The sequence below is a fragment of the Camelina sativa genome, chromosome 7, assembly GCF_000633955.1.
Source record: "Camelina sativa cultivar DH55 chromosome 7, Cs, whole genome shotgun sequence".
In the NCBI taxonomy this organism is placed as follows: Eukaryota; Viridiplantae; Streptophyta; class Magnoliopsida; order Brassicales; family Brassicaceae; genus Camelina; species Camelina sativa.
Window position 1 is genome coordinate 25259407 of NC_025691.1, and position 14405 is coordinate 25273811.

At 35.2% G+C, this 14405-nt stretch overlaps 3 protein-coding genes across 3 annotated transcripts in view; 2 read left to right on the forward strand and 1 right to left on the reverse strand.

Moving 5' to 3' along the window:
* On the forward strand, positions 4464 to 5387 carry LOC104704930 (glutathione S-transferase T3-like). Its single transcript, XM_010420935.1, has one exon. The coding sequence runs from the start codon at positions 4464 to 4466 to the stop codon at positions 5385 to 5387; it is 924 nt and encodes a 307-aa protein (XP_010419237.1).
* On the reverse strand, positions 10447 to 13537 carry LOC104702497 (sugar transport protein 14-like). The gene is made up of 6 exons (XM_010418348.1): positions 13364 to 13537; positions 13103 to 13287; positions 12376 to 12560; positions 11807 to 12129; positions 11091 to 11720; positions 10447 to 10973 (listed from the first exon to the last, which is right to left on the reverse strand). Exons 3-6 carry the CDS (start codon positions 12515 to 12517, stop codon positions 10557 to 10559), a joined length of 1512 nt encoding a protein of 503 aa, XP_010416650.1. The 5' UTR covers positions 12518 to 12560; positions 13103 to 13287; positions 13364 to 13537; the 3' UTR covers positions 10447 to 10556.
* Positions 13995 to 14405, forward strand: part of LOC104702498 (protein LAZ1 homolog 1) — a gene marked incomplete in the record, with an annotated part of 3353 nt that continues 2942 nt past the window's right edge. Inside the window, 1 exon segment of the mRNA XM_019227868.1 lies at positions 13995 to 14173.

A 14405-nucleotide genomic window follows, 5' to 3' on the forward strand; every position in this document is an offset into this window, starting at 1 on the left:
AAGTTAAAATTAAACAGAAGAAAATATTAAATTCCCGAAAATCAACTTAAAAAGAAGTAAACATAAACCCAGAAATCTCTTAAAATACAAACCTTGAATTATTTTTGAAAGCTTGAAAGTTTGAAAGTCCTAGGTTGTAGAGTTTGATTACATAGAAAATGGTTTATTGAAAAGAAAAAAAGGAACTACTGAAAGCCAAACATAACTAAAGCCTTATTCTACCACTTGATTTAGGTCATTTAGATTCAATATCTTACATATTCTGAATCTTTGCTATCTCCATTGTCCTCCTCATAAGGGAGATCCTCATTTTGTTTTCCACTTTCTGTTTTCACAATCTTCACTCCCTTCTTCTCCTCAACTTTTTCCAATTTGATTGTCGTCACACTCATCAGCGTGTCGTCTTTTTTTTCCAACGTGATTGACTTCCTGAAAATCTTCTTGTTGGTTTAGTATCCTTCATTGCTTTCTCTAAAGCTCTTTGATGATGGGGTAGCAAAAGGAGCAGATGCTTCACTGCTATTGGTAAGCACGTAATCCTGAATTTGAACATTAAACAAATTAAATTTACTTTGCACTTTATCCAATAAAATATAAAATTTCTCATATATATGTCTATAAATAATATTAAAGAAATAACTACCTGATTTGAGATAGGTTGCCTTGTCCTTCTGAATCATCAAGTTTAGATAACTTCACAACATATGTGCTTGGAGCTGCATTATTGGCAACACATACGACATATTAGTATCTCTATGATTAATCTTCTAACACCACAGCTAGCAAAATGGTACTTACATCAGCATCATAAACCCCATCAAGTAGGTCATTTGTAAATTAATCTTATAATACTACGGCCACCATGATGTTTTGAAAGTCGGGCAATGTGAGGTACCCATCTTAAACGAATGGTTAGTAACCCTGAACTGGCCTCTCACCTGAGTAGTCCGAAATTTTCAATGACCCTCCACTCACCTTTTGTTATCTGCCTCTCAATCTTGTTCACAAGTCCTTTCTTGATGGAAACATGAATCTTGGCGCCCTGGTTATGATAGTAAAACAAACATAGACGTTAAAAAATTGTGTGTTTGATGGTGATTAAATGAGAGAATAAAGTATTATAATTTGTGTATTTATAAAAAACTTACTTTGTGGTCAGCTAACACCATCTGCATTGTTTCTCCAGATTGGGTAGTGTACTTGGAAGCATATGTGGAGGACCTTAACTTGAACTCGCCACATGCTTTTGTAAGGTTTGACATCAGCAAGGTAATTTCATAGCCATAAGACCATTCACTTTGAGAAACTCTTTTGCTTAAAATAATAGGATAGCTGGTTGCATGTTTGTGGTGATGGTTTGTAGAATATTGCTAATAGTCTGTTTATATAGAGAATGAAGTAGTGTTTAGGTTACCTTTAACTTAAAGGGATAAGTGTTTAAGCTTATCATCAAGAAAAGATCATTCGAGATAAAAGATCTTACATGGAATATTTTCTAATTTTATGCTCAATGTATGCTCCCATATTTGACAGCAGGTTCTTAAACGGTTTTACGATTTGGTAGATATGGTAGTTGTGTATTCAAGATATTCTCGGTTCAGGTTCATAGATTAGTGGAGAGCCGGATTGTAGTTTTGATATTGAAATCTTATTTTGTGATTTTTATGAGATACTACAGGATATTGTTAGGGTTGCGAATCAGTTTTTAGCGGAATAATGGTGACGCTAAGAATTTTTTTGCAAAAGACGTACCGTAATGGTAATGCAAACAGATCTCATAATGCAATCTCATGTTTAATCATACACTCATGTAATTCCTATGTTATATATCACTTGTGGTGTTCATTAGCATTACGAATTGGTTTGAATTTAATTATCACTTAAAAGATGCAAATTAGTCAACAACATATAAAATACTTTTGTCGTGTTAAATCATGTTAGTTCTTATCCGAAATTCTTATGCTATATATCACTTGCGGTGTTCAGTAGCATTATGATCATGTCAACAAAATATAAAATGCTTTTGTTGTATGGGCTGATGTTATCTTAATATTAACTGTTTGTAATTTGTAACTAAATACGATTTAATATAATAGGTCATTTTTAATTGCTATTAATTAGAGTAACGATTTTTTGATTAGCACTATTTAATAATAAGATTTTGTTATTATAGTTGTTATTAATATACAGTGGCATTTTGTCTCCAAAATAGGGTTATTTGTTTAAATGATTGCTTAAATAAGTATATAGAGATTAAAAATCACAAATACGCTTAACTAAAAAATGAATTAATATAAGTTCAATATTATACCATTAATACACGCGTGTGTATAATAAAATGATTGAAACAATATAATACAACGATGATAATACTTCCAATACGTATTACTCCACTACAATTCTTTTGTTGTAATATTTTGTTAGATCCAGTTGGTATATACACTAATAGAAATTTGTCTTTCCCTAAAAAAAATGTCTATAAATTGAAATAGTAGTTACTATATACAGCGAAATGGATAATGAAATCATATATATATATTAACATTTTTAGTTTTGTCTTCTTAAAATGAATGATTTTCGGTGGAAGTCGAGTTTCCCAACTAGACCCAACTTTGGGTCAAGAAACTATTACTACCACACAAACATGCATGTATATGGTCTTTTTCATTCACCACATTGTTGCTTGGTTGCTTGCACCTTTCGTATCATATAAGTTTTAGTTTTATGATGTAATTAGTAACGAGTAAGACTTTTGGTTTAAAAATAATAATACTAACATTTCTATCAACGACATAGTAAAATATGAATTCTCTAGTCTAGAAACTCGGGTTTCTTTTCTCTGAACATATAGAGTATGCTTTACTGTTGGAGTTAGAAATGATAAATCAGAAGGAAGGGAAGAGGAAGAGAGATAATTAAGACCATCCACAATGGCGTGGATTTGGCCCGTCCCCAATATTTATTGGATTTAAATTTAAATGAAAAAAGCCCAATATCTGAAAAACGGTTCTTATTTGGGGACGTTTTTTTACCGTCCTCTTCGCCACGTGTAGCCGTGTGATTTGTTCTCGAATAAGCTAGGTCTAAAAAAAATGTATTCGGGAGACAAAATCATCCCGAGTTCTTTCTTCTCCCTCTTGACGGCGACCACGAAGGCGATTCGATCCTCCACGACGTTCTGTTCTTTTCACCGGAAAATCTTGCCAGATTAACGAAGCCGATCTTCTGTCGCATCCGAAGCCGGTCCGATCTTCAATACCTAAGACGTCCAGCGGTTCGATCTTCTCTCCCGAAGCGATCTGTCCCTGTCACCCGAAGCTTGTCCGGCGGTTCGAGCTTCTCTCCCGATGATATCCGTCTAAATAAGGTTAGTCTTCTTCCCACTACATGAGATTTAACCTTGATTGGCGCCGATTATCGAATTAGGGTTAGGGATTTGGGATTATCGAATTAGGGTTAGATAATTAGGGTTTGCGAATTAGGGTAATTGAATTAGGGTTATTCAATTAGGGTTAATTAATTGGGGTTATTGAATTAGGGTTATTGATTTAGGGATATTGAATTAGGGTAAATGATTTAGGTTATGTTTCTTTGGTGTTTTTTTTGTTTTTTTCATTTGTTCGATGGATCGTTATGTCTCTGTGTGAAGATCGAGTTGTGTCTGTGTCGTTTGTCCTTTGCTGTAGTTGTTGATCTTATAAACATGTTTGTGTCTTGGTCAAAATTTTTTTAAAACATTGAGTATCGTTAAACTTTGGTTTTTTTTTCTTAAATGTTAAAGGATCATCATCTTTGTGTCTCGGTCTATTTTTTTAACATTGAGATAGGTTAAATTTTTTTTTATCAAGGTTTTCAATTTGGTGATTGTTGTGTCATTGGTATGGTTGGTAAAATGTTTTTGACATTGATTTTGATACAACTTTTGGTTGATTAAGATAGTCATTGTCATTCGTATGATTTTTGGATAAATTTTTTTAACAATGTCATTCGTATGATGTCTCGCATTGATTCGTATGGTTGTGTTTTTTTTTAGGTTTCTCATTTGGTAGTTGTAATGTTTACTTGTAATAAATTGGTAGCATTGTTGTGTAGTTGGTTGTATTTAATTTTAGTGTTGTTTGTTCATAGTTTCTTGTTTAATTTGGTAGTTGTAATGTGTACTTGTCATAAATTGTGATTAGACATTTGTTGTTTGGTCTTTAAGTTTTGATAGTTATTGCAAGTAAGGTTTTAAACCATAAATCTCTTTCATTTATCTTCCCTTTCTCACTTGTAAATGATATTCACTTCTCTTCTATACTCGCATCTCTTATCTTCGCATTCCTTCTCTTCTATACCCGCTTCTAATCTCTGCTTTTCTCTTCTCTTCTCTTCGCATTGATCATCTTCTATACCCGCTTCTCTTCTCTGCTCTTATCTTCTCTTCTCCTCGCATTCCTTCTCTTCCTTATCCGTTTCTTCCTATGGATTCTAATAATCCCTTCTTTCAGTCTTCTTCTTACTTCAACTTGCTTAACAGTCAAGAAGAAGGTGGTTTAAATGATAACTTTCATTGGGAAAGTTATCCACCTTCTGGACAGAGCTCACAACCTTCTCCTCACAGCTCCCAACCTTCTCCTCACAGCTCCCAACCTTCTCCTCACAGCTCGCAAGAAACACCAAAAGAGCGCAAGGAGAGAAAGACATGGACACCTGCTGATGATGAAGTCTTGATCTCCGCATGGCTCAACACTTCAAAAGATCCCATCGTTGCAAATCAACAAAAGGGAGGAAGCTTCTGGAGCAGGATTCAAAAATACTATTGTGACACTCCTCACGCTAGAAACGGTGGGGAACAGATGCTGGTGACACATTGCAAGCAGCGTTGGCACAAGATAAATGACCATACTAACAAGTTCTGTGCCGCATTCGCAGCTGCGGAGAGACAGAACAGCTCTGGTCATTCTGAAAATGATATCATGAAGAATGCACATGATATCTACTTCGCTGCCCATAACAAGAGATTCAACCTTGAACATTGTTGGTTTCGTTTAAGGTTTGAGCAGAAATTTCTATCCCTTAACACTATTAACACGACCCCAGCTCAGCCTGCAACAAAGAGGAAACAAGCTGGTGAAGGTTCGCAGTCATCAAGCTGCAGTGTTGAGGAGTCTGAGAAGAGGCCAGAAGGGATCAAGGCTGCCAAGGCGAAGAGGAACAATGCTCAGTCCACAAACGTGAAGACTCTTGCTGAGTATAAGAGCATGTGGGATGTCAAGAAAGAGGAATTAGCTGAAAAGGAGAAACTACAGAAGCTGGCCATCCTAGACACTCTCCTAGCCAAAAAAGAACCCTTGAGTGCGAGTGAAGAAATCATCATGAACAAGATAGTGTCCCAGTATTTCTGATATTATAGAATGTGTTTGTTGTTTGTTTTTCTTGCTTAGTACTCGGCTTATGTATTTGATTTGTATTCCCTGGTTGTTTGATTTGTATTTCCTGTTTAAGTATTTCTTGCTCAGTTGTGTATTTCTTGTTTCAATCTAAATTAATATAAGTCTATTTTAGTACTCGGCTATTGTAATTTCTAGTAACTCGGCTATTGTATAAACTAACTTAATCAGATTGTGTATTGTTGTACTAAGTCTAATCTGCTTCTTCTTGTTTATCTTCAGGTTACGTAAGACATGGGCCACGACTATAGCTATTCCCAGCCTTCTTCATCTGATCTGGCTGATAAGTACTCAGAGGACACTGCGGATAGAGAGCTAGATGCATTGATTCGTATGGATGAAGCAGAGTCTGGTAAGGTTGGAGAATGTAGTTAATGAGATATGTAAGGAAAATAAGTTAAGAAAATTTACTGATTTGCTGGTTGTAGGTGTAATCATCATTTTCACATGTATTTTGTTCATGTTGGTGTAATGATTTACACGGGTACTTGTTGTTTTCTTATCATGTATGTTGTTTTGTTTTGGTCTCTCACGGGTATTACATGTATTTTGACTACGGACGTGTTGGTCTCTGTCACGGGTACTTGTTGTTGGTGTAATCATGTATGTTCTTTTGTTTTGGTCTCTCACGGGTTACAAACTGGAACTCCACTATATATATGATAACTCACACCAAACACGACCAAACCAACAACACAAGTCATTTCTTTATCTTCCTTTCTTCATAACCAAAGTAGCAACTCATTTCATCAAATAAGATCAAAGCAACAAAATACTCTCGCTCTCTTCCTTTAACTTCCATTCTCTTCTTCTCTCTTTAATACAAAGTCATTTCTTCATTTCTTTTCCTTTCTCTTGAAATGGGATCATCTTCAAACCATTATCATTACCATGGAGATGATGATCACTATCACTACCAAGCAGATGATAGTGATCATTTTGATGCTTATTTAGAAAATATTTATGATGTCTCCCAAAATATCCCCGAACCAAACCAGCCACAAGAAAGGATTTTTATCGAGCGAAACCGGGAAGAAGGCCACAATAATCTTTGGAATGATTATTTTAGTGACACTCCCACATATCCAGAATATTTATTCCGGCAACGGTTTCGCATGCACAAGCCACTGTTCATGCGAATTGTGCAACGTCTCTCTACCGAAATCCAATATTTCCGCCAAAGCCAGGATGCAACCGGACGTGCTGGTCTTTCACCTATACAAAAATGTACTGCAGCAATTCGTCAATTGGCATATGGTACTTCGTCTGACAGTGTTGACGAGTATGTCCGAATTGGTGCTTCGACAGCTCGAGAATGTTTGCACGAATTTACCGCCGGCATCATCCAAGTGTTTGGAGATGAATACTTAAGACGTCCTACACAGGAGGATCTACAAAGACTACTCTTTCAGAATGAACAGCGTGGATTTCCCGGGATGATTGGTAGCATTGACTGTATGCATTGGGGGTGGAAGAATTGTCCCACGGCTTGGAAAGGCATGTATTCACGGTCAACCGGAAAACCTACAATTGTGTTGGAAGCAGTAGCTTCGTATGACCTCTGGATATGGCATGCCTTTTTTGGAGCTCCAGGTACTATGAACGATCTTAATATTCTTGATCGATCTAATGTTTTTGATGACATAATAACCGGTCAAGCTCCGGAAGTCAACTTTGTTGTCAACGGAAGGGAGTACAACTTGGCGTACTATCTCACTGATGGTATTTATCCAAATTGGGCAACTTTTATTCAATCAATCCGACTTCCACAAGGTAGGAAAAAATCTCTCTTTTCTAAAAAACAAGAAGCTGTTAGGAAAGATGTTGAGCGTGCCTTTGGAGTCTTGCAAGCTAGATTCGCCGTTATTAAAAATCCGTCTCGTTTATGGGATAAAAACAAAATGGCAAATGTAATAAGATCATGCATAATACTCCATAATATGATTGTCGAAGACGAACGACATACATACAGTTACCGAAACATTATTTCTGAATTTCAACACGGAGAACATGTGGATCAAACATTTACCGTTGGTGCCGCCGGTGTGGGTTCAAATATCAGCAGTACGATTACTCGTCAAACAAGACTTCGGGATAAACAAGCTCATGATCAACTAAAACATGATTTGATTGAGCATATTTGGACAAACTTTGGACATCTTCCGGATAATGAAGTTTGATTTTAAAATTTCTATGAGTTGAATAAAATGTTTGTTTTGGTTTTGATGTTTTTATGTTATATTTTTAATGTTATTAATTTCTAAATTGTATGTTTTTGTATTTTCTTTCTTTAAATAATTAATCTTTAAACTTTCAAAATAATATTATTTTATTTGGGGGACCAAACCCAAATACACACCAATGCTCCTACTAAAAATAAGAAACCCTCAAAATATTAGTATTAAATGTGGGGGACCAAAAAAAGTCCCACACCATTGTGGATGGTCTAAGGAGACCCACAAGGAGTGAAGGCTGTTTGCCCCATCTGAGCATGGCATTTTCTGACAGTTGTCAACACCCTTCCCACATGGCATTTTCTAAAAATTTTTCAATTTTTTTTCTTCTTAATATCATCATTCCTTCTTCCATTTCGCTATTTGTTAATGTTTATTAACCACATTTATCTCATTATTCAACACATTTGTTCGGCTTTTTTTGGTTCTACCTACTAGTACTTCTTTCGTATAGTCAATTTATAGCACCGTTGTTAAGCATTATTAATCTACCTACGTAGTAGTTTTTTAATTATGATGTTGACGTTTTAGTACCTGAGAGTATCATTTGAATGTTTTTTTTTAAAATAATTTACCGCCGGAACCTAGTCATTCTATTTGCGGTCTATTGTTTTACTACCATAACCAAACTTTTGAGAAATAATTCATCATAATTATGTTTTTAACTCTCACAATTATATTATTTTGAAATATTTAATGAAAATTAAAGTATGCAGTGTATACTAAATATAGATCAAACAAAAAACTTCAATAGTTTTCTTATATATTAATAGGTGGTGGAAAAAAACCTAAAAGTAATTAATTAAAACGAAAAGGGGAGTGTAATTAAGCATGTCGTTTTCTTATCACCAGCACAAATATGTCATCTTCAGTGTTTGTAAAACAAATATACTACATCTCTCCCTTAATGTTTATTAGTTAGAATTTTAGTTATTTTCCTTTAATATGATGATACGTGAGAGCATTCTCAAATTTGGAATATATTTATGAATCTTTAATGTAACTATGAAGGCCGGTGTATACTGTATTTCGAATTTTTGTAGTCTTTCTAGATAGTGTTCGCTTCTACAGTATGAACACTTATATTCAAAAACTAAGTTTCATAGATTGTGTTGATGTAGTTATTTAATCCTTACGCGACTAGCTACTTTATAAAACTAGTTAATATACTTATATGTATCCATCGAAAGGACAACAAAACAAATGGAGAAAGGAACGCTGACTTTTACGTAAAACCTCTGATATAAACTAAACAATATAGTTCTTTTTCAAAAAAAAAAAAAAAAANCTAAACAATATAGTATACAAATATATTATTATACCAAGGAATTGAAATTGAAAACAAGACTAATAACTCACATGTGGCCGGTGCTCAAATAAACATTGCTAGTTTGTAAAACCTAATATTATAATATCTAAATTTTCTCATGGATATAATAAATATATATGAATAATTATTCAGATATATATGCCTTGAACTTAGAAATTATTAACATGGCGTGCCTCGTGCATAAGATTAGGGCTTCCATGCTACCATCAACTACGTAATGAATTCCTCTGTTTTTATTTTCATTATAATATGAACTGCCATTATGAAATATCCAACAGCATCCATTCCTCGCACTAAATAGTTCTGATATATTTTGAACGAAGATTATATAAACGTGCATCAGTGCATGTGTGTATGAATCGTATATGTTGTTATGCTATGAAATATTGAAATCGATCTGTCCGTCTTAGTTATTATTTTTATTCTAAATTCATTTTTCATTGTTTTGTATACATAACTACATGGAATTAAAACATATATTTTACGTCTAGTTCCGAATATAAACACATAGCTGCATGTCATAATATGTAGCTGCATAGATTAGCACTGTCACCAATTCATAACATATTTTCTTACTTCCGTATTTTAATTGTATCGTCTTCTCCAAGATGTAAGAAAAAAAAACATTTTTAATCACAATTTGACTTTGATCTCAAAAATTTATAGAGTAATTCAATGTAAGAGTTTCTACTTATAGAACCTATAGAATTTTGTATTTCATCGAATATTTTTCATGAAGTGTGAAAACACAATTCAAGTTGTTCACTGGTTAACAGACTTTATTTTGGAGTTGAGAGAGCCTAGAGTTCAAGTATTCTTACCACAATGGTTGTAACTATTGTGGATCTCGTAAATGGTAAGGATACTATCCAGCGTTCCACAAGCTCTATATACTTTCTTCCGGAATTGTCCATTATGAACAGCAAAAAAAAAAGTATAGAGCTTAAAAAAGAATCAAATGTGTTTCCTTTCACTTGTTCAAAAGATTGTTGGTAGATGAGAACAATCAATAGGCTAGGACCATTTTGGGCCTACAAGAAATGGCTCCACTTGGACCCCTAAATTCTAAACTTTCGCAAATTTGACCACACAGTATCAACGTTCTCCTTGTTTGTTTCCTTGACCCAGCTCGATGTTTCTCTACATCATTTCGCTGTCGTATTACGCTTGCCACAACGGTTGCTATAATTATTAATTGGCACCCACCTAACCATTAACCACTACACAAACAATGTACGTACATTATATTCATGAATCATGATCATGCATTACACATGTACACTGCATTCATGTTTGCACACTCATTGTAAATTTCTCGATTAATTAGTGAGTAACGAAGGAAAATCCCATTCATTTGCGAGCTTTTATTTATTGTTTGACCTAACAATTATATTATCTAATCGATCAATGTTTTTTATTTCTGAAATAGTAACAAACAAATTTTGTTTCTACTAAACACAAAAAAAAAAGGAAAAGACAAATTCGATCACAATTATGCAAGATGTATCACTAAACAAAGCTTATCGTCCAATTTTCAAGGCTGAAAGATCCAAAACCATATCACTCACTATCTTGGACATATTTCTTCCAAAGCCAATGCTGTCTCCACAGAAGATAAACCTCTTCAATAGGAACCTGCTTCGTCTCCGGTAACAGAAAGTAAACGAAACTCCCCATCCCGAATATAAGTCCGGCGAATAAAAGGAATATTCCGTACTTTAGATGGCACAATGACACGAGGAAACACTGAGCGATAAGAGCCGTGAAGAAAAGGTTTACGCACACCACAACGCTCTGACCGGCGGATCGGGTCTCTAATGGGAAAATCTCGCTTGGAACTAACCATCCCATAGGACCCCATGACCGACCGTACGCCAATACAAACAGACAGATAAGGACCACGAGAATCACACCGAGCGATTTCGGTAGCTCTTTGCCTTCCCCAAACTTAAATGCTAGTGTTACTCCTACTACAACCTGCCAAAAAAAAATAAAACATATTTTGGGTTTGAGCTGAAGTTACGTGTTTAGCAAGATATAAACCCTAGCTTAGTTTGTACGTAGAGTTAAAAAAAAAAAAAACAGAGCACTCACCATGTAACAGAACATCTCGACGCTAGCTTCAAGAAGAAGAAACCTTCTTCCGAATTTATCAGCTGAATACATAGACAGGATGGCCGCGACAACGAGCGCAGCGTTTGTAATGGTGGACGAGATAAGCGACGCGGACCCACCAAACCCTAAGCTCTGAAACATAACAGGAGCATAAAACAAAATCGAATTCATTCCGGTTAGCTGCTGAAACGCTGGAAGCCCAATTGCTCCAATCACTAGCTGCGGTCTGTTCCTTCGAGCAAGAAGATTCCGAAACGGGTTCTTCACGGCTCTAGCAGCTTCACTGGCTTCGACGAGATCCTGAAACTCAGCATCTATATTGTTTGTGCCACGAACTTTGATCAGTACAGCTTTAGCCTTGTCGAGCTTCCCTTGCTCAACAAGACTGTTTGGTGTCTCAGGCAAAACGAGTCCGCCTAGGAACATAAGTATAGCTGGGACGGTGGCGAGACCGAGAGAGAGTCTCCATCCCCATGGATGGAGTTGCTCTGTTTTGTAGTTTATCAAATTAGCCACTAAAATGCCGATGCAAGTTGTTAGCTGGAAAAGCTGATTCACGGTTCCTCGAATCTTCGCAGGAGCCATCTCTGAGAGGTATAGCGGAACCGCCTGTAAACGCAAACGCATAAATTAAACGTTAAAACAGACACCAGAAAGCTGGTTAGACATAAGAGTTAGTGTATTGTGTGTTTTGCCTGGTTTCCGAATCCAATGCCTATGCCGAGGAAGATTCGACCAATGATCAACATGAGAATGTTTTTAGCGGCGGCATTGATAACTCCTCCGAGGAAGAAGCTGACGGAGCCAACGAGGATGCTTCCTCTCCTGCCGTAGATTCGGGTGACATAAGAAGCTCCGAAAGTTGAAATCAAACCGGCGAAATAGAGAGAAGAGGTGAAGAGTGTGAGGATTTGATTGTCGTATTTGCAGTAATCTGTTTCGTTTAGATGCATTTGCTTTCTTTTGTAAATTTCTGGGAAGAACTCTTTCAAGAAATCGTCCATTGATGTAACACCACCTGTGTTTAACAAGGTTGAAAGAAACACAAAATGAGCAATCTCTCTCTTGCATAAGTTCCTCGAGTTACAAGAAACCTAAAACTTGGAGCTAAAGCAGTCCACTTAAAACAAAGCTAACGGCTAACGCTAAACCCTTCTCAGAAACTTATAACGGACAAAACAGGGGAAATTGAACAAAACTGAAGCTGGCCCTTAAGAGTTTCAGAATTTGACTATTTGTATAAGATAAAAGAGAGAGAGCTAACCAGAGACTCCAAGATCATAGCCGAAGAGAGAGCCTCCCATGGATCCAACAATGCAAGCGAATATGAAATAAGAAGTGATTCGATGCTCATAAAGATGAGCTCTCTTTAGGGCTCCTTCGTCGGTAAGAGCTCCACCGGCCATGGCTTTAAAAGCTTGGAGACGACAAGAGGAGGAATCTTCTTATCTGTGTGTAATAAAATTTGGTCGAGTGTTGTGAACTAGTAGTGATTGTTATAATCGAGCTTTGAAGATAAATAAAGGTTTTAGATATTAGCAGTTACACTTTGACAATCTCTGTCCTTATCCCTTTTTTCAAGGAGCTATATTTGACCTCATCTTTCTTAATTAGTGCAATGGTTAATTGGCAAAGAATTTCTTTCATAAGAAAATATTTTTTTTAGAATATATGGTGTCTTAATAAATAAAGAAATATATCATATTTTCTCCATATTTTTTTTTAAATGGAATGTTAAATTTATTCAACAAAAAACCGTGTTTACAATATATGCATCAGTGTTTTGTAATTCTTTAAAGAGCTATTGAATAACAAAAATTGAAAATTAGGCTATTTTTTCATTAAATCATTTATGTTTTCAAGAAAAAAAAATACCAACAAATCTGATGTAGGAAAACATTTATCCTCTCTGTTTATTTGTATTTTATTTTGTCATTCATTGAGATAATAAGATCTCGCAATAAGCAGAATGAAATTCAATCTTTATATACCTTAAAGACCCAAGCGTGGGATTTGCAGATTGGTAAGCTTTTCCTTTTGTTGGCTCTAATTGCTTTCACTTAAAAAGCTTTTTTTAATGTATTAGTCTCCAGTACTGAAACGTTTTCATCATCTGAGGGGTGATCACTTCTGTGTTTGTAGCTTACCTTGTGCTTGTTATTGGTTTCACCATCCCCTACATTGCCGTCAACGTGAAGGGTTAAACTCAACCAATTGATACGATTTAGGGATGAAGAAGTTTGGCATGTTACCTGATTTTTTGTATTGAAGGAGAGAGCTCTAGATATATAGGGAAATAAGAAGAGAAAAAAAGACTTCTGAAACGGTTTTTTGCAACATGAAAAAGATCATGTGGAGATATTTTAGGGATTTATAAACAGCTTAACCTTTTCGTTTTCTTAAGGCAAGGTTAGATCATCTCTCTACGGAAGGCACACTCACATTCATATATATTCACGGTGGACAATTAAGTTTAGTTTTTAACAGACGTGACCGCAAGATGTGTATTAAAGACTAGCTAGTTGTGCATTGAAAGGAAATCTGATCATAATAAATGACCTTTTAGATTGATATACATTACCAAAACAATGCATTTGTAAAGGTGAAATCATATAATCTTAAGGCAATCAATTTCGATAATCTTAAATCGTCAAACTATCTGATCGTTGAATTTTGTTTCCTAAAAGATTAGTATTTTGCTAGTTATCAAAGTGATCAGATGTGAAATTAAATACGTCAAATAAGAATACGACACGTCAGATAATTAAGAATAACACGTCAGCAGATTAAGGAGGGGTTGTCACAATTCACAAACCGCCCAAAGGAAAAAAAAAAAAAAAAAAGTAAAGTCTGAAGTTTTTTTCCTTTTTAGGCTTTTCTTCTCTCTTCCACGCGGAAAAGCAGAAATTTTTTTAAGCGATAAAAAAAAAAAATGGAAACTTGAAAAAGATAATCTCTTTGGCTCTTCGATTTTTGTTTGGATTATTATTTACCTTAGATCGGAGCAAGTTTTAAAGAATCAAGAGGGTTTTGTTCAGGATAACGTAATTGGGATTACTCGCGTGAGTGCAATTTCTCTCCTCTGTTGAATAATCGTCTCTTACGGGGTTGGTGATTCTAGGGTTTTGCGGATATCGTTTTCTTTGCTGTGTGATTTAGCTTTTGATTTTTTTTTTTTGTTTTGTTTTACAATTCATCTGGGCTGTGGTTGTTTCGGAGTTTTTTTTTTTTTTTTTTTTTTTTTTTTTTTTTTTTTTTTTTTTTTTTTTTTTTTTTTTTTTTTTTTTTTTTTTT